Source organism: Aspergillus tubingensis (genome assembly GCF_013340325.1).
Source record: "Aspergillus tubingensis WU-2223L DNA, scaffold_4, whole genome shotgun sequence".
Classification (NCBI taxonomy): domain Eukaryota; kingdom Fungi; phylum Ascomycota; class Eurotiomycetes; order Eurotiales; family Aspergillaceae; genus Aspergillus; species Aspergillus tubingensis.
In genome coordinates, this window is record NW_023336278.1 from 2,373,327 (window position 1) to 2,400,358 (window position 27,032).

The 27,032-nt window shown below is 50.8% G+C and overlaps 6 protein-coding genes across 6 annotated transcripts; 3 read left to right on the plus strand and 3 right to left on the minus strand.

The window, feature by feature from the left end:
- Positions 1 to 536: 536 nt before the first annotated feature.
- Positions 537 to 11,794, minus strand: AtWU_03336 (type I polyketide synthase; the record flags this gene model as incomplete). Its single annotated transcript, XM_035498449.1, has 18 exons — positions 537 to 1,393; positions 1,476 to 1,506; positions 1,568 to 1,931; positions 3,578 to 4,476; positions 4,532 to 5,009; positions 5,062 to 5,402; positions 5,449 to 5,523; positions 5,580 to 5,864; positions 5,922 to 6,694; positions 6,806 to 6,904; positions 6,963 to 7,059; positions 7,121 to 9,261; positions 9,320 to 9,769; positions 9,822 to 10,266; positions 10,320 to 10,432; positions 10,491 to 10,614; positions 10,682 to 11,195; positions 11,259 to 11,794. 18 exons carry the CDS (start codon positions 11,792 to 11,794, stop codon positions 537 to 539), a joined length of 8,622 nt encoding a protein of 2,873 aa, XP_035354342.1.
- Positions 11,795 to 12,405: 611 nt separating this feature from the next.
- On the plus strand, positions 12,406 to 14,180 carry AtWU_03337 (cytochrome P450; the record flags this gene model as incomplete). Its single annotated transcript, XM_035498450.1, has 5 exons — positions 12,406 to 12,483; positions 12,557 to 12,707; positions 12,764 to 13,020; positions 13,137 to 13,515; positions 13,579 to 14,180. The coding sequence occupies 5 exons, from the start codon at positions 12,406 to 12,408 to the stop codon at positions 14,178 to 14,180; spliced, it is 1,467 nt and encodes a 488-aa protein (XP_035354343.1).
- Positions 14,181 to 14,827: 647 nt separating this feature from the next.
- AtWU_03338 (polyketide synthase) lies at positions 14,828 to 16,142 on the minus strand (the record flags this gene model as incomplete). The annotated part of the gene is made up of 2 exons (XM_035498451.1): positions 14,828 to 15,241; positions 15,306 to 16,142. 2 exons carry the CDS (start codon positions 16,140 to 16,142, stop codon positions 14,828 to 14,830), a joined length of 1,251 nt encoding a protein of 416 aa, XP_035354344.1.
- A 1,727-nt stretch (positions 16,143 to 17,869) lies between these two features.
- AtWU_03339 (prolyl oligopeptidase family protein) lies at positions 17,870 to 18,270 on the plus strand (the record flags this gene model as incomplete). Its single annotated transcript, XM_035498452.1, has 2 exons — positions 17,870 to 18,104; positions 18,161 to 18,270. 2 exons carry the CDS (start codon positions 17,870 to 17,872, stop codon positions 18,268 to 18,270), a joined length of 345 nt encoding a protein of 114 aa, XP_035354345.1.
- Positions 18,271 to 20,450: 2,180 nt separating this feature from the next.
- Positions 20,451 to 21,686, minus strand: AtWU_03340 (3-isopropylmalate dehydrogenase; the record flags this gene model as incomplete). Its single annotated transcript, XM_035498453.1, has 3 exons — positions 20,451 to 20,673; positions 20,722 to 21,142; positions 21,209 to 21,686. 3 exons carry the CDS (start codon positions 21,684 to 21,686, stop codon positions 20,451 to 20,453), a joined length of 1,122 nt encoding a protein of 373 aa, XP_035354346.1.
- Positions 21,687 to 22,822: 1,136 nt separating this feature from the next.
- On the plus strand, positions 22,823 to 24,641 carry AtWU_03341 (transketolase, thiamine diphosphate binding domain family protein; the record flags this gene model as incomplete). The annotated part of the gene is made up of 3 exons (XM_035498454.1): positions 22,823 to 23,049; positions 23,119 to 23,718; positions 23,804 to 24,641. The coding sequence occupies 3 exons, from the start codon at positions 22,823 to 22,825 to the stop codon at positions 24,639 to 24,641; spliced, it is 1,665 nt and encodes a 554-aa protein (XP_035354347.1).
- Between the last annotated feature and the right edge of the window lie 2,391 nt (positions 24,642 to 27,032).

Sequence of the window (27,032 nt, forward strand, 5' to 3'; positions counted from 1 at the left end):
ACTAAAGTCTGGAGCACAAGAGGAATTGTAAAACATACTAATCTAACCGATCTACCAAGTTGTCGCTGTGTTTCTATATCCCAACACTGTTGGTATATTAGCCGCCGTGCGAGATAGTGTATGACAAACATATATTCTCAAGAATAAAAGTAATTGCAGAGGACGTTCTGCGTACCAGTGTGCCTGGATTGGCTAGATAATACAAGGGAGTCATACGGAAAGATTGCAATAGTAGGTCCAGCAGACGTTTAGGTGGACGAGGAAAATAAGTTGTAATTTTCACCTGAAACGGTTAAAGGGATCTAAGACATTTGATTCTGAAGGTGATTTCTTGGCTAAGCTGAGCACTTGAACCATCAACGCGCGAAGAATGCACCACTTCTAAAGTTTAACTCAAAACATGCCACTCTGATCGACGCCACGCTAAACAGATTATATAGTTAAGGGTAAGCCATCCATCGCGTACGATAGCGAACGGATGTCAAGAAGAGGCCTCGAAGGCGTACACTTTCTCGTCACGCAGCAACCGTCCGCGCCTAACCCGACTCTGCGACAGTTTCACTTTTTTCAGGGCTCTTTTGAGATGACGGCGAGTCGGGGATCACATCCTTCCCCTTGCCGCAATGCTGAACCAGGTGAATAACATCCGACAGTGAGCTAGATAGTCGTTCTGCTAGAACGCTCATGCTTGCAGTGTCCATACAATGAAACCTCGTTTGGACTTTGGCAAGTAGATGCATCTCATCCACCCGGAGCTGTAGGATACGAACCACAGAGCGACAGAGGGATAGCATGTGCTTTGTAAGCAGCAGCTTCACCATTTCCCCACCCTGCTCCGGAACCCTCCAATCGCCAAAGTGAATGGGGGGCAGTTTGGGGGACCCGGGCTGCTCGCTATAACCCATATAAACCCAGCTGAAAATTGTCTGGAGCGCCGTCATGATTAGTCGCAATACCGTGCTGTCAAGTCGGCACAGCACACAGTGTAGGACACCGTCAGCACAGCCAATGAACGTTGAAGCCATTGATAGAACCCGATCGAACGGTATGGCAAGGTTGTTGCGTTCCGTAGAATGGAGGAGATAGAGTTGTTCTGTTAGCAGCCGGAGGCAGGAACATGAGGTTCCCCCTTCGCGCTGGATTGGGCTGGGATTTTCAAAGAGGAGGGATGAAGTGATAGAAGTGCCGAAGGGTGCCCTGTTGGGAGGGTAAGAAGCCGGAATGTGGCTGGGGGTTGTAGCATTCGGCTTCTGTGTAACCACACGCGGTTGAACGTCAACTTTATATATGTCGTCGTTGAAAGTAGTACCGATTGGGGATGTGAGCCTTGTGTCTGGATGCTGCTGTGTGGAATCAAATGTGTTAATTTCATTGGACTGCCCGTTTTCGGTTCCTGGAGACCAGGTGGTGGTACGTCAGTCCCAATCGACAGGAGCCTGTGGTAATTTTGCATTTCACCCGTGAGAGAAACATACCGTTTTCCAAGGTTGGGTAGGTGGGTTCGAGCTGAAGGACTGTCATTACTGTTTGACTGGGATTTTCAGATTGCGAGACACGGCGAACTCACCTGACACAGGCCTCCATCCGGTGGTGGAGGATACACTGTAGCATCGAGATCGAAGAAAGGGTCTACCCAGGGACATTCGAGATCGGCCTCCAATGGCTGATAATCTAGTAAAGCCCTCGAAGGGGTCTCGGCAATTGTTGGAGAAGGGGTATTTGAAACTGGCAACGATAATGGTAGCAGTCTGTCCGGGGTCCTTGCTGGCCCCTGTCGCCCACTGCTGGATGCGTTCAGCCTAGCAAGTGTCCTCTTGTTCCGGCTGCCCTTGGGTTTGCCAAGCTTTTGGGTGTAGCTGTACTGGCACGGGACATTGCTATCCCTCGATGATTTAGAATTGGGACTTCGCCGGACCAGTTGGCCTTTGGTGCTGGGGATTGACGCACGCGTTCTCACACTTCTTACAGGGGCTACCGCCGGTGCATCGTATTTTCGCCCTGTGGCAGGTATCACAGGCTAGACGCAGCCTCCTGGAGCGCATTGTGCCACGTGAAAGGGAGTCTGGAAAGTTGGACATGTTCAGCGGCACATGGCCATTGCAACAATGAAACCCAATGGCCGTTTATTTATACTCACCTTCCAACCTAACTTGGTACTCATCGGCTTACCGTCGACGGCAGAAAACCTGTCTCACCTTGTAGATAAGATGTGCTGGCCGCACGCAGCCTTGACTGAAGAAGGGAGATCGTGGAATGTTGCATCGCTCGTTTGCAATGGGCAGGTATTGGCTACCTGTGAAGCAATGTCCTCCCAGGTGCCACCCCATGACCGCACTAACACTGCGCAATGACCTAGAGCCTGGTAAGCCCACCCTCCAATCACGGACGTGGATGGCTTCTTCCTAAGTCTGGTCAGACTTCTGACTACCCAAAAGGGTACTATCCGGACCAGCGGATGGAGTAAAGGGCGGGGTGCTAGGGTGCATTGAGCAACAGCACAGCTGAAAGGGTGGAGATTGGTGGCAACGCGGCGCTAGTAAAGGATACCATCCGGATCCAGATCTATGATCGATTTTAGACGGCCAGGAACGGGGTTTCGGGTCGAGATCTGTGCAGTAAGCGAAGGGGGGTTGTTCCAACATGGTAGGCTCGGGATCTGGTGGTACCGATCTCGACACAGGACCAACTTCATATTTACCATTTGTCGATCGCCGATTGCTCGTGCGTTGGCGGGGGTTGTCGGGTTGGGGCCAGGGAAAGGATCATCCCTGTGACAGCTGCAGAGCTAACACGGGCTATCGATCGGAGTCAATATTGGCCGTGGGTGCGGAATTTCTTCATGTGTGGTGGATAAGGGCAATGATCCCTACAAGTCTTCACCCTCGCCGGTCGCAAGGATTCGCCAGCGGCGAGGTTTAGCGCAGAGAACTATTTGATTCATACGTCCAATAGGAACGTCTTCGTCCCTCCCACAGGCCCCAGCCACCGGAAGTTTTCTCCGGGGACCGATGGCAAACACACGGCCTACCACCCAATTTAGGATAATTGGACATAGTCAATGGTGGGATCACGAACGGTTATGCCAACCAGGAGGCTGACCTACACGCCCACTGGATGTTGAGTTCTTGCACTAATGACAAACAATCGTACGAAATCGAACAGACCACTATGCAATCAGGTTGTAGGATATTAAATGGTATTGTTGACTATTGAATGGGAATCGGTGAACACTATCGTCCACGGGCCCTGTCACATATACCTTCCGTGTAACTTCGACTTGAAAAAGACGTACGTGGTCGTCTGAGCGCCTTTATGCATATTAATAAATGGATATTTCCTGTGGGGCTCACAAGTCTACTGGCCCGACGAAGGTGAATCCCTTTGCACCCCCAAGTACCAAGCCACCATCCTATTCTCCCCGTGCCATTCTGCGCATCAACGCTACTTCTACTCCGAAGGTGGCACCTAGAAGGTGTACAGTGTCCCGTACCGGCAGAGCCCACGGTCTGGGGCAAGTTCGGCGCACGAGGGTTTGGGATTACCAATCGGCTGCATCGGGGCTACGTGGTGGATCTACCATGCCTCGACAGCGGTAGGCCCGTTGGCCGCGAGGCGAGCAACAAGAGCCAGGCGAAGGTGATCAGCTACATGCAGTAGCGACAGGCTTTGCAGGAGCACGAAGACACTGACATCCACATCGAGCTGCTGCCGAATCCAGTTTCGGACCTCCATGGCCACAAGAGAGTCGACCCCTAGCGCCGGAAGGGAGTCGTGGGCACTGATGGCATGAGCATCGCGCAGGAGAAAGTTTGCTAGCGCCAAGCCCAATGCCTGCGCAATCCTTGTTGTGGCTTCTTCCTCTTCCAGGATCTCGGGTCGAGAGCCACATGCAGCAAGGAATCCTCGGAGGCTGTTGTGGTCTGAGGTTCCAGCCGGGGATACCTCGCTGCCCCCATGGATATTATGATAGATGCTCATCCGAATATCGTTCTTCCAGGCTACTCGGCTGGAGCGGGTCGATATGGGAATGGTAGTGTGTACACCGAGTAGAATCTGACTGGCATTGCAGTACGTCCCAGCCTGGGCTCCGGTGGGTTCAGGAGCTGATCGTGCGATGGCGAGAACCATTGCATCCAGAAGATCCTGCTCCTTCAAGATATGCATACCACTCTTCGCGAAGCGGTCGAATAGAGCCTCATTCTGTGATACAAAACCCACCTCACCCATAACGCCGACATCTATCACTGATGCTGGCAGGCCCTTTCCATGTCGATATTGCACAAAAGCATCAAGAAAGGTGTTGGCGGCCGCATAGTTTGCCTGTCCCCATTGACCAGCAATCCCACTATACGAAGAGAATAGAATGAAGAAGTCCAGGTCAGCAGAGGTGGCATGGTGCAAATTCCAGGTCCCCTGAACCTTGGGTTCCACCACGCTAGTCCAGTCGGAGAAGTTCATGTCCGCCAGTGATACATCCTAGCGAATGGGGTCAGAGCTAGTCGGCTTCTCACAAATATCGAGAGTCACATACCTTTAAGATCATCGACATATTTATGACGCCAGCCACTGGCATAGTCGCTGCATTAACTGCATTATGGACATCATCTGTCTCAGATACGCTGCCTGTAATCAATTGGACCTCACAACCCTGGGATCGAAGCTCAGCTGCAAACTGGACAGTCTCAGGGAGCTTACCGGCAGAGCGGGAGAGGAAGATGAGATGTCGGGCCCCGAGCTCGACCATCCAGGAAGCTACCGCGCGGCCCAGCCCCCCTAGCCCACCCACAAGAAGGTAGCTGCGGTCGGGCCGCAGAGTGATGGAGGGTTTCCCAGGCACTGATCCAAGATCAATGGGGTCATCAGGCATAGTAATGATAATTTTCCCAATGTGTCGACCTGCCTGCATGAATCTGAAGGCATCTTGGATTCGGTTGGCCGGGAAGATGTTGGCCGGGGCATCTAAGGAGATGGCCCCAGACCGTATCCAGTCCGCACAACGCTCTAGGAGCCTAGTGAACTTGTCAGTAGCAGCGCACGGTGCTTTGGAAGTGGTACACTTACTCAGCGGCTTGCCTGGGCCTTTGTTGAGATAGCTGCCAAAGGTCAAGCCCAACAAATGTTCGATTGGCCTCGAAGGCCTCCATGGAAAGCTTCGCACGGCGGCGGAAGTCTCGTTTGCCGATCTCGACCATAGTCCCAAACTCGGCAACACATTTCCATGAGGCCAGCAATAGCTCCCCGGACAAGGAATTGAGCACCACATCAACACCACGATTTCTGGTGGCCGTCATGATGTCCCGCTGGAAGGATGCATCTCGGGAATGAAAGATGTTCTCGCGCGGAATGTGATAATGGTCGATCAGATACTGTGCCTTTTCCTCACTCCCCACGGTGCAGTATATCTGTGTCCTTTAGCGATGCTCCAGCCATGCGATTGATGGCACGTACCTGTGCTCCTACCATCTGGGCGATTTGAATCGCAGCCAAGCCGACTCCACCGCACGCAGAATGGATCAGAACGGACTGAGAATTGAAGTCGTCAGGGAGTCTGCAGGTGTCCCGTTGGGAAATGAACGTACCTGGCCCTTCCCTAATCTTGCCTTATCCACCAAAGCCATGGCAGCTGTAGCGAATACACACGGCAGCGATGCCGCCATCTCAAAGGACATATTCCCATCCATTCGGACGCAGATAGCCTCTGGTAAAGTTACATGGGTAGCGAAGCACCCACTGGACATATACATTACATGGTCACCGACAGAGAGAGTTTCGACCTGGGCACCGACGGCTCGTATAATGCCAGCACCTTCAAGTCCCACCTCTCTAGCGCTGTTGTCAAGCACCCCCAGACCGATCAGCACATCCTGTATCAGATGTCAGCAATTGGGCCACTTAAATACCCAGGGGGACAAGCGGCGTACACGAAAGTTCAAGCCGACTGCTCTGGTCTCAACGAGGACCTCGTCGTCTGCCAAGCTGTCAATCTCATTCTCCGTCCACCCTAGAGTATGAAGCAAGCCCGGCGTCTCAATGGCGAGCCGTTTCCGCGTCGAGGGGGCTCTGGTGCGGAGATGCGAAAAGGCCTCGGAAATATTAGTCCAATGTGCACGGGGCACCAGAACCTCCCCGTCAACGATAGCATATTCCCAATCCGGACTCATGGAGTCAGGCGCAAGGTCGGAAAGAGGACCACGGAGAAAGATTTTGATCGTTAAATGCGCTGCAGTTGAGCTCGGAGTCACGTTGTCCACCTCCACCGTCATCAGCCTAGCCGACAACTCATTGCGGGCGGTGCGCGCCAGTCCCAGTATCATGGAAGCTCTGGGATCTTTGCATTTCACCTGTGACGCACGGGTGACCCACAGCATCTTCTCCTTGAGTGTTTGTAAATATCCCAGTATTACCTTGAACGTTGTCTCTGACATGCCGTGGATTGTAGGCTCTTGCAGGTCTAGTACAGATATTACATCCTGCGTGGGGGCCAGAGGCTCGCCTAGGGTGCAGATGTCCACGCAGATTTTCAGGTCATGTAGGAGATGAATAAGACCTTCCACGTATGGTCCTGTTGGGGTGTAACACAACAGAGTCACCCTAGAGGGAATTGTTCGCGGACAGGCCGTTGAAACGATCATGCCTGCGTTGCTATGATATGGAACAACCCCATCAAGCACAACTGCATCGGGCTCCTCAAAGCCTGCGGCAATCAGTTCCTGGGTCCATCGGTCAGGTGAAACATATGGCTGATCGAGGCGATTTTCCGCCCGTCCAAGCCACCACCCAGGTAAATACCCCTATATATACCTACTATTAGCTATCGAGACAGATTGACACCGGTGGAGCGGGGGATCTGCAGGCTGGAAAGTTGGGAGGACAGCTACCATAACATAATCATAAAACTTGGCCTCTGTTCATTATTAGCTCTCAAGTCACACTACAGTTTGCGGTCTGAGAGGTCCTCTCACCAGGACAGAGCTCATGCAAGAAGAGACGACCTCGGGGGCTCAGCAAACTGCGGAGGTGTCGAAGAGAGGTCTGCAAACACGGCGTGGCATGCACGACCTAACTTTGGTAAACACTCATACCCGACATATCGTAGCTACTGAGTGTTAACATCACTTACATTACTAGCAACGATTAAGTCGTACTGCCCCAGCTCGAGGCCCTGAGTTGCAGGGTCTTGCGTGATATCAAATACAGCATATAGCATGCCTTCGCGGTCGGCAAACTGCTCCTGTGCTGTCGTCAAGAATCCTGGTGAAACATCGCTATAGGTATAGCTGCTGTACAAGCGCTCGCCATTGGACGAGGTAAGTGCCTGGAGGATCTTCCGGGTAGTTCCGCCTGTCCCAGCGCCGACCTCCAGGACACGCATGACGGGGTTGCTATGACCTAAGAGCGCCACCGCATCTGCGTATTCTAGAGAGTCCGTGACAGCACAAAACTCCTCAAAAATTTGGTCTTGCCGGAGGACCTGTAGGGGATGTGTTTCACCGGTGAAGATAGTTGGTGCGGCCATGAAAAGGCGATGTACCGCGGTGGCGAAGACTGCATATGGCGAGGCCTTGACTTGGGTCACTAGGGCATCCACGCGAGCCAGACGATTTGCACGGCTCATGCTTTCGAGCTCGAGATCTGCAGGCACCAAAATGTTCGACCCTCTCCTGTATCGGTCTAGCTGAGTCTTTTGCCATGCAAAGAACACCCGGAGATGCTCGGGGGTCTGCTCGTCGAGTTGTAACTGCCCCCGATGCTCCAGCATACACAAAAGAACAAGTTCCTCCAGTAGGGCCCATTCAGAAGGACAGTGCCTACGGGGGTACATCAATTCCGACAAATCAGCGAAGTCGGCGTCTCGTTTCCACTCCAACTGGGTTATTAGCGGTACATCTTCCGAGACAGCACTCTCTGCAGTGAGGGCAGAAGCCTTGAACCCTTTCACCGACAGGACAAGCTCGCCTGCTGAATGGGCAACAAGCTCGCCAACATATGATCCTCCCTCAGATGTAGGAATATGGGAATCCACCTCTACACTACCCTTGGTGGGAATAACGACCATTTCTTCGATGAAAGTTGGGACGGCGGGATGACGGCATTTCCGTGCCTGACCGCGACAGACAGACACGGTGAATAACTGGAAGCACTGGTCGATCATTCCGGGATGGACCGCATAATGTGCACTTCCGTGGATGTTCTGCCACGGGACGGTCGCAGTGGCTCTGTTATCCACTGTCGCAGCTGAGATGGATCGCAGACCACGGAATGCCCCCGTGTAATCCAAGCCCACCTGCCGCAGGACATTGTACCAGGTTCTTTGATCAACTGGACGCGGCAATGGTACCGCTGACTCGTCGACGTTCCTAGCTACAGATTTATCCACGGACGCTCTAGCCTCACCGTAGCAGTTTCGCACCCAGCGGGTTCCGTCAAAGGAGCTAATGCTGAATGAATACCATGGAGACGCCTCCGATGAGTCCAGTGATAGTGGGTGGAGACTTGTCAGGACCTCCGTCGACCTTTCCGTTTGCAATGTCAATGCTGTACAGATGCTGATGTTTCTAAGCGAGTAAACGGGTTCTCCTTCCAACTGAAGCAGAGCCTCCCCGATCATAGAAACATAACCTGCGGCAGGAAAAACGGTGTGATCACTGACGCGATGGCCTTCCAGCCAAGGAAGGTGTTCCAAGGCCAGTAAATTCCTCCACGACGGCTCATGGCCCATTTCAATTACCCGGCTTCCCAGAAGTTCGTGCGGCGGATATGCTCGAAAGCGCCAGTCGCGGGCTAAGCGTGGCTCGGCCCAGTGGGACACGTCTTTCTGCCAGGCATAACGGGGTAGGTTTGTGACACACTGACCCGGGGGGCAGACCTTTGCGAGGTCAAGAGAAACATTGTACTGAAACAGCATGCCTGCACACTGCAGGAGGCTTTCCTGACATTGTTGTGATCGCTGGAGGGTTCCCACGTGCCCGACGTCGGGGCGTTGGACGTCGTGAAGGATCTGTCGGATAGGGCCTTTAAGCGCAGGGTGCGGTCCAATTTCGATGAAAACAAGCTTTTCAGGGTGGTCCCGTAAGACGGAGCGGACGCATGCATTAAACAGCACCGGGCTTTCCATATTCTGACGCCAGTAAGTGGCGCCTAAGCCATCTCCCGTTAACCTGTCGCCCGTGACCGTCGAGTAGAATGGGATCCCGGGGCACCTGCTTTGAAGAAATGGCTGGAGATGCTCTTCGTAGTGAGGTCCATACTCCTGCATATGGTCTAACATTAGGTGAGCGTCTAGTTATACATGGTAGTCAGGGGTTGGGGGTATACTCACGTGAATGGAAAGCCTTCTCCACGCGTAGGAACCGAGCAAAAGTCCCCGGTTGCTCCTCTTGAATACGACGCACCACCTCCTCGACGCGTTCGGTGTCTCCTGAGATCGTCACGCTCTGATGACTGTTTTCACAAGCAATCACAACTCCTTGTTGGAGTAGGGGCCGCACTTCTTTGGGACCCAGGCCGATAGCCGCCATGGCTCCTTTGCGCGAGGAGGTCTCGTGGCTCGCGCCTCGGAAGGTGGCTGCAGCCATCGCCTCCTCGGCAGTGATGGCACCGGAGGCATATGCAGCTGCCATCTCCCCCGATGAGTGACCCAGCACGGCCGTGGGGACGATGCCCCAGGACCGCAGCACATCAATAAGCCCAATCTGGAGGGCAATGGACAGGGGGTGGCCCATGACGGCTTCGTGGATTCGACTGATCCTGTCTGGCTTGCGTAGCTCGGCTGAATCTAGCATCAGCCTTTATCCAAGTTTAGCCTTGGACGTGCTTCTCACCTTCGATGGTCCATGGCGGTGGACTGGGTAGTGTGCGTAAAAATCGGTCCAACTTCTGAATTGTGTCCCGAAAGGTGGCATTTACCTCCAGAAGCTCTGCCCCCATCTGCGGCCATTGTGCTCCCTGTCCCGTGAATACCCACACAATGCGTGGGGGCAAACTGACAGCTTCCGCTGTCGACACATTCCAGGACTTTTGGTCGTCTGTAACCGCATAAGCGCGATAGGTGTGATGGGACCGGCGATTGGCGAGCGTGTATGCCACATCCTGCAAGGGGGCATGACCTTGCTCAATGTACGCTTGATGGGCGGCGATGGAAGTCTGCAGGGAAACTGCGCTGTGGGCGGAGAAGAGCAGCAAATGGGCGTTCTCGTCCCCAGGAACAGGGTCGGGGCGTGACATTTGATCCATGATCCCGGATTGACGGGGGGATTCAAGAATAACCTGGAGCGTATGAGGAAATATTCGCTAGCAGATAAGGGCACAGGGCCTCCTACATGAGCATTGACACCGCCGATGCCGAAGGAATTGACGCTGACTCGCTCGGCACGGTCCGCAGGCCATGGCTCAACCTCCACAGGGACGTGCAGCTTGCCGGTCTTGAAAGGGACTGATAGTAGGCCACGAATTAGGCGCATACTGGACAATGAAGCTGGAGGCACACTCACTGTCGGGATTTGGTTCGGAAAAGTGGATGTTAGGCGGCACTTGACGGTGTTCCAGTGCCAAAACTCCTTTGATGAGACTCGTCAAGCCGGCCGCCCCTTCGGAGTGGCCGACATTGGGTTTGACCTGGTCCAGACAAATTTTGATCAGTCTCCCACTGGTCCCTTTGGAATGCACAAAGGTCAGTTCATACCGAGGTAATGATTATACCAGTCTCGCCAAAGCACTTGGCCACAGCGGTGGTCTCGAGAGGATCCCCCACCGAGGTGCCGGTACCGTGGCATTCGATCATGGCAGTCTCGCCGAGGTCAGTAATACCAGCCATCTCGTATGCACGGCGCATCAGTACCTCTTGCGCGGTTGGGCTTGGGGTGAGCATTCCTTGGGTCTGGCCGTCACAGTTAACGCTCGTACCTCGGATGACTGCCCTGATGGGATCTCCGTCCTGTATGGCCTGTCGTAAGGTCTTAATGTAGATAGCATTAATTGCTTCACCACGCCCGTAACCATCGGCAGACGCATCAAAGGTCTTGCACGTTCCAGTCGGCGATAGCACACCCTGATCACTAAGTGCCAGGCTCATGGTAGGCGAAAAGATTAAGCTTGTTCCACCAACCAATGCACCCTCACAGTCACCGTCGCGCAGCGCCTTACAGGCGAGGTCGAGGCATACCAATGATGAGGAGCATCCCGTCTTTATGGTCATGCTTGGTACTCATTAGTTTCGCACTTTAGTTGATGGATAGTATGACAAAAAGGAATGTGCCTACCTAGGGCCGCGGAGATCAAATTCGTACGAAATACGATTCCCCAGCACAAAGTCATCATAGCCCGTAACGCGATAGGCACCCATATGCTGTGTCTCCTTTGCATTCAAGTCCAACCAGTCCTGGCCAAACACGCCGACGTAGCAGCCGATCTTTCGACCCCGCCACAGGGTGCATCCCGCATTCTCTAGGCACTCATACGAGACTTCGAGGAGCTGGCGCTGCTGCGGATCCAGTCGTTCTAGCTCTTTCTTGGGGCTAGAAAAGACATTGCTATCAAATTGGCGGACATCAACGTCGTCGAGAAAGTAGCCCTGTCGCATGCGCACCGTTCCCGGCTTGCCATGCGGATCGTGGAAGGCGTCCAGGTGATACCGGTCCTTCGGCACGTCACAAAGCCCACTTCGCTTCTCGATTAGCATCCGCCAAAAGGATTCGCTGTCGATTACTCTGCCAGGCAGCCGCATGGCCATGCCCACGATGGCGATAGGCTCGTGTGAGCGTGAAGCATGGTTCTGTTCATCAACCGTGATCCCCATTAGGTCGTACTCGAAATTGTGGCTGTTCAATGATGATTGAATGAAACTACTGAAGTGAAGATTGATTTTTTGCTCTGTCCATACAGTGATGGGGTTCAGCACTTGATGTAATAAAACATGAAGATAGTGCGAGAGGAGGCACGGGCCATATCGACCGAGCCCTGTTGCAAGTTGGAACAGGTTAGGGTTGCAATATAGAAACCGGGTTCTGTTCCTAATCCCGCAGACCAGCACAATTATGGGCCGAATGTGACATCGGATAGACGGTCATCACTTCAATAACGCCGATCTGTCTGACTTACATGGGGATAGTCGCCGACCTTCACTCCGCAGAAGATATACGCCGACCCAGCGGATGCAAACTACCTCGGTGCATAATCCAGGTTGTCTGTGACCGCAAGTCAACTTCATGTCCAATTCGCAGCCCAACCTGGGTCCGACACTGTGAATTACTAAGACGAAATAACTTTCACAGTCAATCCACACTGGCCCAAGTCAAGTGAAGGAACCTCCAGAACTTTACTTTGTTTTCATTCAATTTCTTACTAAAGCATACTGAGCGTCAACAACATAGGTGATTTCCAGACCTCAAGCACCCAATTTCACCAAACATGATTTTCAAGGTGTTTAATGGCGTAGGTGAAGCGGGAAATATAGGTATTGCATTGCTGGTTGGTTTCATATTACTTGTAAGTGCATCTATCAGACCCGAATAAACTCCTTCAAGACCGACGCCAATCTAACGGGCATTGGGGAGGCCAGGTTTTAACGCGGGCCCTGTATCTGGGGGTCTTCCATCCTCTGGCCAGATACCCAGGTCCTCTCCTTGCGCGGTTCAGCAATCTATATTCCGCGTATCATGCGTGGAAAGGGGACATTCATATTGACATCTACCGCTGCCACCAGCGATATGGTAATTCTCCCTACACCACAGGATGTGAACTTTAGCTCCGCCTAACATTAGAACAGGGGACCATGTGCGCTATGCGCCCAACCGGCTACTAATCAACACGGCAGGGGCTGTCCAAGATATATACGGTCATCGCGCGCCCGTCAAGAAATACGTGAACTACCGGGTGCTCGCGCAACAGGCACCTAATACCCTCACGATGCAAGATAAAATCCAGCATAGCCGCCGACGCCGGGTTCTGAGCCAGGGATTCTCCGCCCGCAGTCTTGAATCGTGGCAGCCCAGGATCGTCTCTCAGCTTGATCGACTATCCCAGGTCATACGCGAATGCTTGATCACGACGCCCTCTTCAATGGAGAATGGATGGACAACGCCTCTTGACATGGCACGCACCTGCAAGTCTCCTGTCAACCCTGAAATATGACAGCGTAGCTAACAGTCGTCATAGTTGACCGCCTCGCTTTTGATACGATGACCTCGGTTTCTTTCGACTCGGACTTCGACACTCTCCGATCGTCGAAATATCGCTATGTGATTGAGGCAATCTCCGCGTCGAACATTCGACTCAGCGTGCTTCTGCAAGCGCAAGAACTGGCGACAGGTAACCTGGACGGCCGATTATTTCCCTCGTCCATCGCTGGTCGCAGGCAATTTGTTCGATTTATCCGAGAACTCCTGGGGACGCGGCTGCGTGCCCTTGACAAGGGTGGGGACCTGTTTGCCTTCTTACAGCAATGCAAGGACCCTGCCACAGGCGAGGGTCTGGGCGTGACGGAATTGAGCACAGAGACTGCCACCTTTATTATTGCCGGTCGGTGACCCTCGGCCACCCTTTGCTATCGCGGCCAGTGCTACCATGCTGACGAAAGGTCAGGATCTGATACGTCATCAACCACCATGGCTGCTGTATGCCACTACGTGACCGGCTCTTCTGAATGTCATCGCCGGGTAACAGACGAGGTACGGTCGGCATTTGCCTCGCTGACAGATATCCGCTTGGGACCAACCTTGAATTTGTGTGTGTTTCTGCGGGCCTGCGTTGATGAAGCCTTACGCCTCTCGCCGCCGGCAGCCAGTGCTCTCTGGCGGGAAGTTGAGGACGGAGGCGCCTCCATCGATGGACACTGGCTTCCCCCGGGCTGTGAGGTCGGGGTAGGAATCTACAGCATTCACCACCGCATCACCGAGTGGCCAAAGCCCTTTCAGTTCAATCCTGACCGGTGGCTGAAGGGATCGGGGACTCAGGAAGTCGACGGCCGCGCGTACATGCCCTTCTCGATTGGGGCCCGGAGCTGTATCGGTAAACCGTTGGCGCTGGCGCAGGTGATGCTCACCATGGCCCGTCTATTCTGGGAATTTGACATGCGGAGGCTGGATCGAAATGACAGCGAAGCCAAGGATATTGAGTATGTGGTGGCGGATCATGTTACGGCCGGGGGTCAGGGTCCCATGCTGTCTTTCCGACCGCGGATTTGACACGCACCAGTGGTTCATTACGCGGTGGTGCTCGACTTGTCGAAATTTAGATCTGCTGCCACACAACTTAAATGGTTCTGTTTCTATTACTTCATTAATCTGTTTTCATCTACAGTACTACTGTTTGTGTCGATAAACAATAATAATACCAATATCCCGACCGACACTTCCGTACTCTTACTCGTTGTGACTTTTGAAATATATATGGTTCAAGTACTAGTTGGGATCTATCCGCCTACGACTCGTTCAAATCCGTGCTCGGTAGCAGTATTACCAATAGTATTTGACTTGGCAAATCTGTTAATATCGCTGGGGTTATGAAATTGATAAGGATTACAAACCACACACTGGTGGTCCGCGAAAATAGAAAATAAAAGACGAAGTTATGCTGCGAAGCCCGTTCAGGCACAGTCTATCCGGCGCAGCCCACGGTCGGCAATTCGGCAAAGCAGTCGGTGGTTGGATTACGTACAGTTGTTGGCACCCTTTACTGAGTCTTTATACACAAGGTGCAATAGCCATACTTGGGAGGAGTAAAAGTGTGGAAATTCAAAGGAATAACAGGTCAGGGGTTAATGCGTAATTCTCTCGTCTCTGAAGTGCGGTGATCGGCCTAAGCCACAGGTATAACAAGAGTACAGTGCTCCTTACGCAAAATAGCCAATGTCCTTCCAGTGCTGCACAAACTTCAGTACCACTTCATCCTCCACGGCCCTCATCTGGCGCAGAGTGGGCGAACAGGCCCGGGAGCGATCAGTGGCCAGGATAACATGCCCACACACGGCAGGTTGGAACAACCGCGCAAAAAATGCCTTCAGCTTCAACACGGGGTACCTGCGTGTGGAGCCCTCCGTCTCGGCGGCTTCCACCACAGCAGCCAGCCACTCGTCGAAGGGGATTCGCGTGGTCAGCCCCAGAACAGGGCCCACGGTGTCCAACAGATCGCTCCATGCCTGACGGATGGGATTCTCCACCTGATAGACCGGCGCCAGCGGATGCGGCGCAAGAAGAATCTCGCAAAAGACGGCGGCCGCATCGTCAACAGGCATCCACGATAGCGTCTGTTTATACATCACGTCAGCGATTGAATTTCCCATGGCAATTGGAATTCCGAGTGCAACTTACCCCTCGCAGCTGGGGCAGCTTTCCAATGCTCAACGACGACCGCAACATCATCGGCACCACCTCCTTGGTGGTCCAAATGCCCGTGGCCCGAGATCCTACGATAGGCCCTCCTCGGACTATGGCGATCTCCAGCTCGTCCGGATACGTGGCTGCCGCCCGTTCGAGGATCTTCTCGCAAACGATCTTCCCATCGGCATATCCCAGTCCGGTAGCAGATTTCTGGGTGACCATGGAGGCCTCCTCGATTAATTCCCCGGCATGGGCTGGAGTGAGCCCACGTTGGGCCACCGCCGCGATGGAAGAGACGAAGAGGAATCGCCGGCGCACGCCCCCGCTTGAGGCCAGAATCAGGAGATGGCGGAGGAATTGGAACTGATCGCAGAGTGACGATAAGCCTGGACGGAAGTCCATGGGCCAGGCAGCGTGTATAACATGAGTGATACGACGCTGGACGTCCCGATACTCGCTTGCGTCAAGACCCAGGCGGGAGTCCGTGGGAACACAAGTGATGAGGGTAACTTTAGACCATTCGACTTCGGAGAGGAATATCTTCTTCTCCTGTAGCTGGTGGCGATAGGCCTCCGGGCTGACGGAGGGGCTAGGACTTTGACTATTTCGGAGGAGACAAATAACCTCGCTCACCTGATTGGACTGCACTAGCTGTGCCAGACAGTGCGAGCCCAAGCTTCCAGAACTTCCTGTTAGAAGTACCACAGCTTTTTCGAGCTTGGGATCGAGTGTATCTGGGTGCGCGGAATATTTCTCCACCAGCCGATCAATCTCCTGCCACGGTTGGGTTTGGTCCGACTGGATGGGGGATGAAGCGATGACTGTCATGGTGTGAGACTCCCGAACACGATTTTTTCGATTACAAAAAAGACAACAGCTCTTTTTACAGAATGCTGGTGACGTCGATTTTGTGCAGGGACCGGCGATTATGCGACTGCTCGGCGATTATCCAGATTCGGCCCATAAGCTACACTCGGCCCTTCTCGGTGAGATTGTAAGCTATATTGTTCTCTCTAGAACCTTTTGCGGAAGATGACAGACAGTCGCTTGTTATCGGCCCTTATTTACTGCATTCATCGGGGTCGCTAACCTCGAGGTTATACTAGTGGCATGGGAGAGACGGGCCGACCGACTTTTTCTGACCGGGAGTGAAAGACAGCAGTCAAACTACCACCCACCTCCATCAACCAGTCTGGGTAACAACCGTAGCGCAGCAATCGCTCTTGGGAGCGGCTGTAGTTGTTGTATCATGGTAGTTGAGGGCGCGCCGGTTAATGACCGATGAAGAATAATGCAGAGCCCAGCTGGGTTGATGGATGCTAGAGCCGGAAAGGGTAGTAGACCATGTCTATGAACCACCTGCTGGCTGAAAACAAGACATGAAATCACCCTGCGTCTTGTAACCTTCTCGATTGGTTGCATTATTCATTGATGTTATTATCAGTGAGATGACTGCCGGGTCTTGGGTGGAAACTCCACTGCACAGAACCCTTATCACTCTAATTTCCACAGACAATCTTGAGTTGTAACGTATTTAGTTGTGCGAGGAGAATTATGCGATAGTAACATAAGTCGTTTGTGCGTGACTGAGTCTAGTCATTCAACCTGCACGATTTCTTGACTTACTACACAGGGGGCCTAACAGGCGTCCAGGGCTCAACGGATCTATTTTGGGCGAGGGTATGATGAGTAGCGAAAATGAAGTGAGATGCATAAATTGGAGCGCCTAACCCATGATACCTCTGGATTCGGCATAGCCACGCCTTGTCGGTAGTGTGGGATGGCAACTCGCCCAAGTTGCGGCCTTGAAGGTAAAGTAGATCCTAAACGCCATCTGGCGTGGTGTTGTTAGTATTGACGTTCATCTCCTCGTTTGACTGTACCACATGGTCCATCTTTACGAATGACCTCGAAACGGACCGCTTAGAGGTGGACAGACTGCGGAGGTCTCTGAGTCGAATTCTGGTCGTGGGTGGAGTCGGGTAAATCCCGAAGACTGGCTATTTTAGACGGATGGGAAGCCTGATGGTTCTCCTCATGCCTTGTCATTTGCAGATGGCACTCTTATGGGGCGCGCATCACCGCGTTCTGAGTGGACGGTCAGGCTGACGGCCTTGGCCTGGGTAAGACATGTTTCTCCGTGTAGCCAGAACAGGAAACTGGGATCGAACGGGCCACTCTACTGCTAAGCTCAAGACGTATGACTTGTAGTATGAACCACGTACAAGTCTACCCCAGCTTAGTCCACCATGTAGACTAAATCCTCATCGTAATAGGTATGTCCTTCTGTCGCATGTGACCTCCGCTGCCATCCGGACATTGCACCGCCCACGGAGTAAAAATAGATGAGCGAAATCGCTACCCATCACAACGAATAACTATATAAAGAGCATCAACCAGATGCCAAACCTGACTCTTGTCTTCGGCATCAAACTCACATACTACACATCCCTCCATAACCACCCGCTTTACCACGATCGTTGCAGATCCCCTCCTCAGATACCCAAATCTCAAAATTTCATTTCTTATCACCAGTTATTGACCACATCGCCATCATGAAGTTCACGCTCAAGATCTGTTCCGTTCTCGCTTTAGCCGTTTCCGCAATGGCGTTGCCCACCACCGACACGCGAGTTATCCAACTCCGCCTCTGGGGTGAAACTGGTTGTGCCGAGGACAACATGGGTGAGCTTGGCTTGTACCAATCCGGCCTTGATGAATGTGGCACCTTTGCAGGCCCTTATGCCATTCATTCTATCACCACCTATTATGTCGTAGCAGGATATGCTGGTAAGTCAATTTCCATCTCCCTAAGGTCTTCAATGTCACCTGACAATTCTTCCCAGCGCAATTCTTCACTGATTCAAATTGCGAGGAGGGCGTCCAAAATGTAACTGCGCCAGGATGCCTTGACGGTGACACTGCGTTCGCCAGCTACAAGCTTGTCTCGAACTAGTAGTCGGTTGGAAGTAGACGCGCAGTGGAATGAGGAACGAATCTTATCTGCGAATAATATTTTAAAATGTTAGGAGGAGGTTGATCTGTATTGTTGAGCGAAAAATGTGCACAATTTCGAAGATCGCACATGATAAGCAGAAAAAGCACTCGTCTAGGAAAGATCTAGTATCCGACATCCTGCGAGGTTCACTGTGCTATAAATTTCGTAAAAGCACATTCAGACCAAATGTCGCCTTGGTTTGTCATGGATCTGACTGTAAAAAGGTATGTAGAAATGGGTGGCGTGGACCTTCGCTGCTAGTATCGCATATGTCTGAACCTATTCGTCACATCGGTCTCAACTCCACACAAGGGCATGTTTGGAACCTTTCAATCTTGGACGTGCATTACCAAAGACCTGGTGATATCTCCGTAGTCAAGTTGATTGATGCTGTTGCTAATATCAATTCAAGCTGTTGGAAGAGATATTTGTTTTGAAACCGCAAAGCTTTATCACTATTCATTGTGATATTTGTAGAGACACATGGTTACATTTTCAACAGGTATTTGACGACACCCCGGGGTTCTACATGAGTACGCTTATATTAATGCTACAGGGGTAGATAGTGTAGCATATCTGCTGATCACGTTATCTACCCATTCTAGCAGCGTTGATGGTTCTCTTATTAAAGCGTTAGGGAAGACCGCTTTGTCGGTCCGCATGGTGTGTTGCTATACATGAGAAAACCCTTGTACATCTATTCCATGACCCAAGATAGAGTGTTAATGAGTGTTATTCCAATATGTCAAGGATCCTGAACACCGTTGTACCAACGGCTATAGAAGTGCCTTCTCAGTATTTCACCAGAAAGTCATATACGTCTTCACAAAATTTGAATGAGCCGGGGCCCAAAGACTATTTTAATAGACGGGATACATCACCCAAGAATGAAAGCAGATAATGCGGCGAAGTGAAACGATACTTAAAGGGAGATAAAACCAATATCATTCTGAGATACTCCGCTTTTTGTCATGCGCATATTGCGCCGCCAACGGCGCCTCCAGAGGATGGACGGGGTTGCTTTCCAACACAAAGGGCTTGGCGGGGTCAGAGCTCCCCTCTGTTGAATTATATGCTGGCTGCTGCAGATTACGAGGAATTCTGCCCCAGCAAAAAGGCGCCTGCTGTTCGGCGGTCTGACTTTCCGGAGCAGGCGATTCACGACCTTCGAGCTGAGCACAGAGTAGATTCTTCTTTGCCTCCATTTTACAAATATCGTACTGGGGTATCGATGATTTCAACGAGATGATCGTGTGTACGATGAATAGCACCCGGCTTTGCTTCGTTTCCTGTTATTGTGGGATGCGTGGTAACCACCGCACTTCGGTAGCTTATTCGTTGCTTGGATCTAGTAGAAGCCAGTATTAGTTTACCGATCTGCCGATATAAGGAGGAATACTAGGAAAGGGCACCTGCATTTTCAGAAGTTGTTACGCAGCTTGCAGGATTCATATGAGAGAGAGAGAGAGAGAGAGTGATGGGGCACCCCGGTCATAATCAGGTATAAGTAATCATGACGTCTGTGCCGTTACTAATAAGGTCACCTGCTTTCCAGATTAAGAAATAAAACGTCCGAAAACACCATATAAGTGGACGTTGAATTTCACCTGTCTGTGAAACCATGGTTCATCATAACTCTCCTTAACCCGTAATATGTCGAAAGGATAGCAGCCCCGGGAAGATGCAATGCCATCTCAATCACGTTAACAATTGCGGGTAACTGCTGAAAAGGTTGTAGAATTATTTACTTGATCATATGTGCTTAGGGGGAGAAAGATAATCCATCACAAAACAACTACACATTGCCGAAGCATCGTCGTGATTCACACCGCCGGATCGGTTTATCTCCCCTGTCTACGTCAAACAATAAGAATGAGAGACAAATTCAGACATCGAATGTCGCGGTACTCAGGAAATCTTCTGTAACAATATCAGCCCCAAAGGAAGGATGTTTCAACCATTTGTCCACCAAGACGGCCCGCTCACCACAGGACGGCAAAGGCCGACTACATATAGGAAAATGTTGCTAACTATGTTTATTGGGCCACTCACAATATTCTTCTAGTGTCCAAGTGACCACTAACATATCATAGGAAATCAACACATATGATACTTCTAGCAAGTCTGGGCATAACGCTTCAGGTCTGATATTTCCCTTTCAGTGCAGCGACAACGGCGTCACCAAACTCTTCAGTGCCTGATTTGCCCCCGAGATCAGGAGTGCGGATTCCCTTGTCTAGAACAGCTCGCACAGCATCTTCAATCTGGCGCGCTTCGATCTCCATGTTGAAAGAGTATCGAAACATGAGGCTCACACAGAGGATCATCGCAGTTGGGTTTGCGATGTTCTTGCCGGCTATTCTTCAAGCTATTAGCAATAGGAGAAACAGGATATCAAAGAACACTTACGTCGGAGCGGAGCCATGTGTTGGTTCATATAGACCGCGAACCTTTTCCTTCTTGTCGGGGTGAGGAAGACCATCCAAGCTAGCACTGGGCAGGACACCTAGTGTTCCAACTAGTGACCCCGCCTGGTCCGATATCATGTCGCCAAAGGTATTGTCCGCCAGAATCACACCGTTGAGGACTCGGGGCTCGGTAGCCATGATCAATGATGCTGAATCCGCGAGCTGGTGGATCAACCTCACCTGTGGATATTCTATTGAAAGGGTTTCCTCGACAACACGGCGCCACAGACGTGATGATGCTAAGACATTGGCTTTATCAAGAGAGATCACGGGCCATGGTGGGTCATGCCGCAGGGCAAGCTCCGCGGCGAGACGAGCAATGCGTTGAATCTCAATAGTGGAATAGCCCCACTCATCCATCGCTGCACTCGTGTTACAGAATAAACATTAGCCACCTTCTACTTCCCACTCAGCGAGTTCAGGTTTACCGTAATTGTCCTCCTCAACTTTTCTGCCAAAATAGGCGCCTCCACAATTCTCTCGCACGACTACAAAATCGACCCCCTCGATCACCTCCTGTCTGAACGGTGAAAAGTCCCTAGCAATTTCGCGGCTTGGAACTTCCACAGAGCACGGTCGCAAGTTTGCATAGATATCCATGATCTTGCGTAACTGTAATAGACCCCCCTCTGGGCCGTCAAGTCCGCGCCTGATGTGATCCCACTTTGGACCCCCCACCGCGGCGAAAAGGACGGCGTCTGCAGCAACTGCGGCATCTTTTACGGGCTGTGTAACGGATTGGCCATAGATATCGATAGATATGCCGCCAATAAGTTCTTCTTGCAGATGGAACTGGACTGAGGCAGTGTTGAAGGTTCGCAGGACCTTTATGGCTTCGGCCATGACCTCCGGACCGATCCCATCTCCTGGGAGGACAAGAATGTTGTAGTTTCTTGGATCCGACATGGTGTTCGTAGCCTTTTTGATATGAGTGAGTAACAACCAGCGCAGGTGCGAAAGTCCTGAGATCTAGTAGAGCATCCCTCCCGTAGGAACGGTGATACTATATCCGTTCCGCGGTCGGAGATCAGGCCGAAAGTGCGGGGAATACCAACAACCGGCGTTCCCCCGATAATGACTATCCCTTTTCTTCGAGAGACATGGATCTGCTGCCATTCTCTTCCCGATGAATATTCATCATCACAATGAATAGCCCTTCGGTAGATCGGGCTAAGAGAAAACTGGAGATAGTCTGGGAAGCTTTAGAACCGGTCTACCTAGTACACAAGATTGACTTAGACCCGGGGCACTGTTTATCACTATAGCACCTCTCACACACAGATTTTACACTAGGCTATTGTTATCTTTTCTCATTTTGATTATCTTGATAGGTCAATACTGATGATAGCAATATTAAGATCTAGGGATTAGCACAAACTATCTCAACTCTATTAGCACCTCCTCGCGTATCTTCTGCCACGATCTGTACGTATAGTCTACGGTCGACCGAACGTCTTCTCTAAGAATACGTTCATCTTCAAGGTACCCAAGCGGAGGCCAATCCAAAGGAAAACAAGCGATATGAGAGGGAGGCACGGAAACCTCGACACGGAGGCCCGTCCGCCGCTAGGAAGGGCTAGGGCCAAATTAGTCTTGTCCTAGTCCTTCCCAGACGACCCATAAGTCTAATGGGGATATGCCTGTCTGCATATTATCTTTTCTTATTCTTTTTCTTTTCTTTTGAGACCACATGATGCCAATGAACTTGGGCCATAATAATCCACACTTATAGTGGTGATAGAGTAACAGAACCAGGTAATATACTCTACCGTATACGATCCACCGAAAGCTATCGCGACCCCAATTTCAGCTTCCGAGAGTTACGTTTCGGCCGATTACAGCGCTAATGCAGGCAAGCTGCGCCATCATTTCGCCCTCTCAATGTAATAAGGGGGCTGTGATACAACTGTTTTCTGTGTTACCACCTTTGCCCCTTTGCGGTGCGGCACAAGGCTGAGCGAAGCAGCCAACTATTTGAACAATCACTCGCCTGCCTCCAAATTCAAATAGCAAATGGAGATTAGCAATTTAACACCTTCAGCATGATTGCCAAAAGCATCTGTGGGCTCATCTGCCTGCAATTCTTATACATCGTGCGCGCATTGGGGGAAAAATACGCCCCATTGCAAGCTCACACCAATGCTGACAAAGACGCCACCATCGCCATTAGACGGGCTCTACACGAGGCTAGAGGGACGACATACTCGATGAACCAGACTCTGTTGACAAAGAGTTGGGCAAATGCTACTATATTTTCCATCGGAGCAAGGTAATCAAACTAACTCCGCTTCCTCCATAATGCAAAGTACACACACTAATTCTGACGCTCTTATCCTAGCACCGAAACTTCTGCTGGGTCAAAAAACGGGACAGTAAGCCTGCAATCTGGCCTAGAAATTGTTTGCAAAGCCTGCTATATAAATGGTACTGTTGGTGGCTATTTGACAGTCGAGGATGGGTTCAATGTCACCACGGTCGTGGATAGCGCCGAGGCAGATATTGCGAATGTCACGGATTCTGCACTTTCTCAGCTAGAGGATTTTGCGCGTGAAGCCGCCCGTGATATTCTCGAGGACGTCTCCCAGTTCCAATTGATCGATATCCCCGCTTGGCCGACATTGGATCTTAACTTTGACCTAGATGAGGCAAACAGATTTCCGGGAGTACATGCACAGGTCGAGTTCGATAGCTTGGAGCTTTATCTGGACCTAGATCTTCAGCTGTCGGCCGGAGCGACCTACACACTAGACCTCTTCACTTCCGAGACCCCAGCAGGAATATCGATATCTAGTCTCGAGGCCGGTGCTATTTTCCAGGTTTCGCTTGTTCTTATAGCCCAGGCCGAAATCGACATTAGCAGTGGAATCCACATAAAGCTGGAAGATGGCTTAACGCTGGCTCTGGAGTTGTTCAACAACAATGTATCGAGTATCACCGTGTGAGTCAGTCTCCTTCACAAGCTGAGGCCCTAGGCGAGGTGGGCTTTTCTTCCCGGGTGATCAACACTAATTCACATGTCGTAGACCGGGTGGGCGGATGGAATTTCTCCCTGTAACCGTCCAAGGCCATGGAACCCTCCGGGCCCTCTTACAAGTCCAAACAAGTATTGGTTTCCAGATATCAACCCCAAACTCGATCTCCGTGTTCGAGTATCTCAGCTTTAGTGCAGGGATTGGAGGGGAAGTGTCCGCGTATGTGGCCGACTTCCTGTTGCAGATCGACGCTTCTACTAGCAATGATGCCCACTGCGGCTTTGAAGCGGTTGCAGAGTACACCCTTGCCGTGGGTGCTGCTGCGGGGGCGACAGTTGCTGTTGATACATACCAATGGGGCCCCACGCCCAACACCACCGTGCCAGTGTTCTACACAACGCTGGATAGTTTTTGTGCCGGCTATAAGAAATCTCCGGCGACTATAACACCCTCTGCCACCCTTGGACAGCGAAACGATCTCGTCACTACTACAGTATCTACCTCAACGAAGTACACTATTGTTGACTGTTCATCACAAGGGCTCATCAACTGCCCTGTCTATCTCCAGCGTACGACATCGGTGAAGAGCACTATGACGACTGTTCTCACAGTCGAATCGGGCATAGACGCCACATACCCTGCAAGCACCTTCTCATCCTTGACCAGTGCTATCCCTTTTGGAAGTAATGCTCGCCGACTGGGTTCTACATCTGGAACACCGGTATCCTACGTTCCCCCTACTGCGACCGCCACTAGTAGCGCCCATCCCAATACTGATGATGACCACAACCACAACAACTCTCATTCCAACAACCACAAACTGATCATCGGCTTGAGCGTGGGACTTGGTTTCCCGGCCGTCGTAGCATTGGCAGCTGCCCTATGGTAGGTTTACCGTTCCATTAGGTTTCGCTCGACTCGAAGTCAAAACAACTGACCAATGTAGGTGGTTTCTATGTCGAAGTAATAAATACTCTGCAGTACCGCAACCTGATATGATAGCTCGTTCTTCTGGTCCGGATAAAGACGCAAAGCTACCACAAGCATTGGTGACTGCTACTAATTGACGGCAAGGCGTGAAAGGAGGCAGGACTTTGTTCAATAACTAAGTACATCTTCCTGTTTTAATGAATTCGAAATTGAATGTTTCTTCTCCCCCTTAAGGATAGGATTCTCTACGAATATTAAATTAATGCGATAATACACTATTCCACGGCATTCGATGATCTTATAACCACAATAAATAGTCATTCCCAACCAGTTCGATGTGGTAGATACTAACCGAAATCAGGCACAAGCAGCAAGTAACGGATCTGCATCCACCGCTTTACAAAGCAACGAGACTTCACTGAAGCTGTTGCGGAGCCTTCGGCGTTCGATGTAATTTGCCTATGGATCATTGATAGCATATATCCTTTCATGTATCCTCCCATAAGTACTACCATTGTCAAGGAGGTTCATCTTCCAAATGTTGCAGATGTCGTGGTTGACTACGATAGATGCCCAATAGTAATTTTGGCTCTAACGGCCGGATGACCCGTTATGCAAAGAAAGCAGCCGGATTACGCGGTGGAAATCCCCGCATCGAATTGGAATATCCATTGCCAATTTTATACGGTATGCTGAGCCACAGACGCAAGCTTCACCTAGCCCAGAATACGTTGGAAAAATGCGGAGGTTATCTCCCCGCTACAGACCTCCGAGCCCCGAGCTGTGTCTTAGAGCAATCTGTAGTCAATATCTGGAGGCTTAAAGCTGAGTCCATTTGCGATAAGAAATATCACTCAAGTCAAGAGCAACATCGAGCGTAATAATGACCTCAAAGTAATTGCGAACACAATGGGACCTACAGACATGAGACACCACAATCCCCATATAACCGTGTTTTACGGATGATCAGGGTACAGAAGGGGACTCTCCCCCTATGTTTATGCAACATCCTGGAGAAGTGACTTGACAATCTACCATGCTCGATTCATAATCGTCCTAACACCTCTATGCACTTTGATCTCGAACCCGACAACATCAACCCTATCCGCAAAATGTACCGTCTCCTAACCCTCCTCACCCCCATGTCTACCAGCTCTCCCCTTATTGGTATACCCTACTAAAATGTTTCTTCCGCTGCTGGACCCAAATTCGACAATGCGTACGAGGCCTATCACAAAGCCATCTGTACCCATGGGCCAACCTGATCGTCGACGGACAATACAACACACTTGTCAGCGAAGCTATCCCCAAACCTTCTATTCAAGCCATCGCCACAAACCCTGGAGTTGACAATAACGTATTGAAATCTTTCTGGGCATAACAGATGAATCAATCAAGGCCGTGGAGCTACACTGTAGTGACTTGGCTACAGCGACAGACTGTTGCCAAGACACTGACGCATGTACTGAATATGCTGCTTGTGCAAAGGGGCAGATGTTTACTGTGATTGAAAGACATGTACTGGATGTCTGAGTGCTAATTAGTGATGATATGTGTGAGAAAGAGCTGGGGTACCTTCAGAAGAACAAGATTTGGCATAAGGGTTTGCCAGGTTATGTGGATGCTTTCTGGATGGTTTGTGAGACGTGGTAATAACCTTTAGAAGTATGCAAAACGAATGTGGATCAAGGAGTAGAAGGAAGGGAAAGGAAGCAGGAAAAAGGGGAGACTTGGAGAACGGACAGAAACAGAAAGCAAGAGGAAATGGAACCGAGTAATGATAACAAAGGGCATAGGAAATACAACAGAGCTTTATCTTTACTTATCATTATTTTATTTATCCATTTGTTCTACAAATCGCGGAGAGTACTTCGGGGCGAAGGGACTAAATTTATTTTTAATTAAAATTTACTTGTACAATGTTTAATGTTTAAGTATAATGAGTTAATAAAACTTCGCGAGGGGACCTCGCGCGCATATTCAAATAATGGCAAGAATGAGTCGCAGTTAACCTGGAGTCTTTTCATTTCGCGATAAGCTCAAATTCTTGGGGAAGAAATAGAAATATAATTTATGATTACTTGCATATCCATAATACTGAGTACTGAACATATCAAAGCATAGCTTGCTAAAAATAAAACATACTCATCTATGATATCTATGGCCATCCACATAATAAATTAGGACAATCAGTGGAATACTCTCGTTACCAGTAATAGTTATTTAACTATCCATACCGAATACAAGATAAACAATATTACTGGACTAGAGTTGTCGATTGCCCGAGGGCTGCCTTTACCGGCGCTTTCTGCCTGACAAGTCCGCCTTACTAAGTGATAATTAACTAGGA